The sequence below is a fragment of the Cibotium barometz genome, chromosome 13 (genome assembly GCF_041138505.1).
Source record: "Cibotium barometz isolate CiBa-2024 chromosome 13, ASM4113850v1, whole genome shotgun sequence".
Classification (NCBI taxonomy): Eukaryota; Viridiplantae; Streptophyta; class Polypodiopsida; order Cyatheales; family Cibotiaceae; genus Cibotium; species Cibotium barometz.
The window spans coordinates 49,656,615-49,661,614 of NC_141058.1; the positions used below are offsets into that span (position 1 = coordinate 49,656,615).

General features: G+C 48.4%; 2 protein-coding genes and 1 pseudogene across 4 annotated transcripts in view; all 3 read right to left on the bottom strand.

The window, feature by feature from the left end:
• The window catches only part of LOC147632779 (uncharacterized), a 791-nt gene extending 352 nt beyond the window's left edge, over nt 1–439 (bottom strand). Inside the window, exon 1 of the mRNA XM_086807646.1 lies at nt 1–439. This exon is cut by the window's left edge and continues 352 nt beyond it. Coding sequence (XP_086663772.1) covers nt 1–301 — 301 coding nt within the window. The 5' untranslated portion in view covers nt 302–439.
• Nucleotides 1–5,000, bottom strand: part of LOC147632778 (fanconi anemia group F protein (FANCF)) — a 98,099-nt gene that overhangs the window by 29,170 nt on the left and 63,929 nt on the right. The window lies entirely within an intron of this gene.
• On the bottom strand, nt 501–2,650 carry LOC147632780 (uncharacterized; annotated as a pseudogene). Its single transcript, XR_015267170.1, has 2 exons — nt 1,148–2,650; nt 501–1,014 (listed from the first exon to the last, which is right to left on the bottom strand). The product of XR_015267170.1 is annotated as an uncharacterized LOC147632780 (transcript).

Here is a 5,000-nt window from a genome sequence, read left to right on the forward strand (position 1 = left end):
CATGAGATCCATGTGCTACATCATCATCTCCTTGCTCACTCTGAGTATGAATGAGAGTGACAGCCTCATTCGCCCGAGTCCGCTGCGTACGAACAGGCAGCTTCCCCCGACGAATGCTCCTCCGTCTAGCGCTCTCTGAATCTGCAGCCTCCTCACGCAAAGGTATCGCCAAAGCCCGTGCGCGTGACCTTGTGACACGACGATCGATGCTCTCCAACTCTCTATGAAGGAGTCGTAAAATATCTGCCTGCTCGTCTCTGACACGCTGCTCCACGTCGCCCTCAGTAGAGGTTGGCACCATCTTCACATGGGTCGGATCTGCCTGTGGAAAAGCAAAATCTGACAAGTCAGAACCACAAGAAATGACTTATATTGAAATGTGTCAAAAGACGTACGACAGTTAAATATACCTACTTGGGTGCCCCCAAAGCATGATAATCTCGCACGAGCTTCATGTTAGCTCGACAATACACTAATCGCTCCAGCTCAGCGGTACTAAGTCGATTGCGGATCTTCGTGTGAACCAAGGAGTAGGCACTCCAATTGCGCTCACAAGCACCAGCAGAACAATCCTACGATCACGAATCACGATACGATTTCGGAGTCAAAACCCTTAATGAATCAAACTTTAAAGATGGATGCAATTGTGAAAGAGTCAAGAGTACCTGCGGCGAGAGGATTCGGAGAGCAAGATGAGTCAGCTTTAGAAGACCTTGTCTTCCATAGCTCTGCCACCACGTGAGAGGAAATTTCGTCGCCTCCTCTCTCAAAACCACCGCTCTAGCAAAGGATGGTCCTAGATTGTTCATAAAACTCACCATCTCTGCATCAACCTCAAGTTGCTCATCCTCGTCGTACATTATATTGATGTACTGGTCTTTCTGCGTGAGCAGAGTGCTCTCACTAAACAGCTCTGGCTTCTTGTAGAAGGGATGAAGCAATGCAGCCATCCCATGAATGGGACGGCTCATAAATGTCCATCGCCGCTCTACAATAGCCAGGATGTCACCACGGCTACAAATTGACAAGCCAACATTCCAACAGTCATTATATAATATAACTTTAAACATATTGTTCATTGTTGCAATGTGCATATTATTTAATATTAATATAATCAACCAAGAACAATATCCAAGTGTACACTCACTGAGACTCCGTCAATGTCGTACAGCTGGCAATATGGCGCTTCATCTCCATGAAGAGATGATAGACCAGTCCAAGAGTAGAGCCCTCCATATCTGTGATTCGGAGGAGGACATGGATAGGCTGCAATGCCACCGTCAAGCTCTGTACCTCTGTCCAAAAGGCCTCGTCAAGCACTTTCCGCTGAATGTATCTAGTGGCCTCTGTCTGTGCATGGTGCATAAACCTCCATTTCGGGTCCACCACAGTCTGTAGTAGTGGGTCCCGCAATCTAAAAAGCCTCTGTAACACCAAGAACATATAACAAAACCTGGTCTTCGAGGGTCGCACCATATCAAGTGCACTATGGCTCCTGAAGATGGCCAAAGACTGATGTTTTTTTCGGAAAAATGTAGTAATCTTCATGGCATCTGCAACATTAGGTTGCACCCATGGCAACTTTCCAATATCCTCCATCAGCAGGTCCAAGCAATGTGCAGCACAAGGAGTCCAAGCAATGCGAGGAAACTTTGCCTCGACCAATTCACCCATACGCTTGCAATTTGAAGCATTGTCTGTCACCACTTGGACCACATTCTCTGGCCCAAACATCCAAAATTGCCTGTCTGATGTGGTGATAAATAAACTCAGCACTGATGGATTCTCCTGCCTTTCCTGCATCCACAGCCCGCAAGAAGTATGTGCCAAGACATGAGGACACCAAAATATTGATAATGTGTCGTCTACGCATATCACTCCAGCCATCAGATATGACGGTGCACCCAAAAGACTGCCATCCTGCCTTGACAGGTACCAATGCCTTGTCTATCAAGGCTTTCTGCTCTTCAAGCATCGTGGTACGCATTTTGTTATACTCCACCCCGGACCACGAGTCTGTGTGGCCAACCTCTGCTATGGCCCTCACCATTCTCTTCCATTGATCAATCCTCAGTACATTGAAGGAGATGTTGCACTCCACAAGAGTGCAAGCAATCTCCATCTCAGCCACTTTTTGTCTCTCTTTCACCCACGAAAGAGATGACACACGTGAAGGCAAAGTACTCTGTCTCAGCACATGTGCATCATCATCCTCATCACCCTCCTGCATGACACGGGCCCTCTTTCTGCCCCCTGTAGACTGGCTATCCTGTGTGGAAGAATCACCCATCTCCCCCACAAGCGCATCATGAAGTGCATCTTGAGTGTGCTGGCTGCCCCTTACCTCCTTTGAACCCTTTGCTGTTGATGAATTCTCAGCAATGAGCTTGTCTCTGATATCCTGCGGCACCTGCTTGCACCCACCACAATTGCCGGTGGTGCCAATACCTGTCAAGTGTATCACGACACGAGAAATTGTGCTCGTGAGCTCGAAGTTGCAATACTTGCACTGCCATCTACGCGTGCCAGAACCAGCTTGGGTCGGCGTATTAATAACACGGATGACATTCGTGTGCTCCTGCCAGTAGGGGTTGCATGGCTTCGGCATATTGGATCCTGGAAGCTCTGTGACACAAACAAAGAGAGAGAGAGAGAGCTTAGAGCAGAGTACATACTCCAAAGGAAGAAAGAGAGAGAGAGAGAGAGAGAGGGAGAGCGTAGAGAGAGAGGGAGAGGGACCCCCGACTCGGGAGGGAGTGAGAGAGAGATGAGATTAATCATGTAGTACATTGGCAGAGAGAGAGAGAGAGAAAATGAAATGAAATGAAATGATATATTAACGTCTTCAAAAGGCCAAAATGACCTATGAGACCAAAAAGGTTACAACAATTGGTGGATCTGATACAATGTCTGTGTAAGGAAAGCTAAAAACAACTAAATAACTAACTGAAACTGAAACAACTATGAGGAAAAGTACGGTACCAGGAGCTCCTAATGGATAACATCTGGGAGGAAAACTCTAGCAACAAAGGTAAGCATCATACACATCACTATCCAAAGATGTCTCTCATCGGTCGATGGCGGATATCCTCAATGTCCTCCATGGTGAGTACTCTGACTGGACGTCTCCCATGCCGTGCTAGTATGGTCCTGATCCTCTGTTGTAGTCTCCGCCGGTGTCGAGATGGGCCTCTCATCTTAGGGCGCCTGGACCGCCCCAGCTCTATAGCCCGATCAATCAGTGTACCTCTGGTGCGGCTGTACTCTGGGGCTAGCTGCAATGCCTGCTGACCTGACTGCTCAATCTCTGGTCGAAAGAAGTCTATAATCTGCCTCTGTAGGTGTCTCTCCCTCTCTGATCCCCTCCCTCTCAGGAGACCCTCTCTATGTCTACGCAGCTCCAGCAAGTACAATCCGAGACATCTCTGATCCTGGTATCTCATGACTCTAGAAAGTGGTCCAAAGGCCTCTCTGAACAGGCAGTGAAAACGGCCTCGTATCTCATAATATACTGGACAGTGACATATGTAATGTAACTCTGTCTCTGGCTCCATCTGGCACAGCTGACAAATCCTGGCCTCAGCTGGTACTCCTCTGAATCTGCCAGTCTCAATCTCTAGCTGGTGTGAGGATGTGCGCATCTGACCAATAGCACACCGTATCCCATGAGAAAGATGAGTGTCCATGTAGCTGGGTCTAATCACAAACCCATCCTCCGTGAGCTGGAGAAGATGATCTCTATAGAAAGCCATCTTCGTACCAAGCTCGTGTGTCGGCTGTATCCATGTCCTCCTAGTGTCCAGCTGAGTCAAGTCTTGCCTGATAAGTCTGGTAATCTCTGCCCGTGTGAGAGAGAGGGAGGGTGCATCCAGGGAGTACTGAAATGGAGGTAGCCTGTCCATACTAAAGCCATGTAGTTGGAACCAAGCTGTCATCTGTGCATACCAACATGATCCGTCTCCCTGTGATGCCAACTGTCGTGAAGACTCCAGGGATAAGCGAGCATATCTGTCTCTAGGGAGAGCCCAAGTGCTATGTATAAAGGAGACTAATCGAGTGAGTGCCTCTACTACCAATGGGGGGGCAGCCATCTCTGCACGGATAATATCATGTGGTACGGAGGCCTTGGCCCTAATCATCCGGGAAATCATAGAAACCAAGGACCTCTCCATACGTCTCCATCCATCAGTGCTACCAGCTCGGCTGTGGTGATCCACTGAGGGTCCCCATATCTCCACTCCATACAGCATGGCTGAAGTGACCAAAGTGTCAAAGAGCCAGAGCTTTGTTCGAGGTTCCTGAAACTGAACCTGCGAACACATCCTCTCTAGTCTCCCCAATGCTGCATAAGCTCTGGTCAATCTGGTCTCCGCTGCTCTCCTCAAGGAAAATAGTGGGCCACTAAAAACCACACCAAGGTAAGTATATGCATCTGTATACTCCACTGTCTCCTGACCATATGTAAAGGTGGGCATTGACCTCCTAACCCACTGTGCTGTGGTGTTAAACACCATCACCTTGGTTTTACCAAGGTTAACAGACAATCCACTGTCCTCTGCAAACATGTGCAATGCATCCAAATGACGCTGCATCCCCTCTGGAGAATCTGAGATCAGCACAATATCATCAGCATACAATAACAGCGGAATCCATGTCCCTGCTAGCTGTGCTCCTCTGTCACCCTCCCGCTCTACATAGTCCGAAACCTCATCCACATACATCCCAAATAAGGTGGGGGAAAGGGGGCAGCCCTGTTTCACCCCAATAGTGGAGTGAACCATCTCAGATATACCCTGGGTAGTACGTACCTGCCCCACAACTGTCCTGTATAAAGCCATGATTCCCCAAATCAGCTCTGTGGGCACTCCCATCTCCTGTAGCCTGCGCATCAGTCTGGCTCTCGGTACTGTGTCAAAAGCTTTGCGGAAATCCACAAAGCAACAATAAATCCTCCTGCCATATAATGTGCCCTCCTCAATAATAGCTCTGAGTGTCAAGAT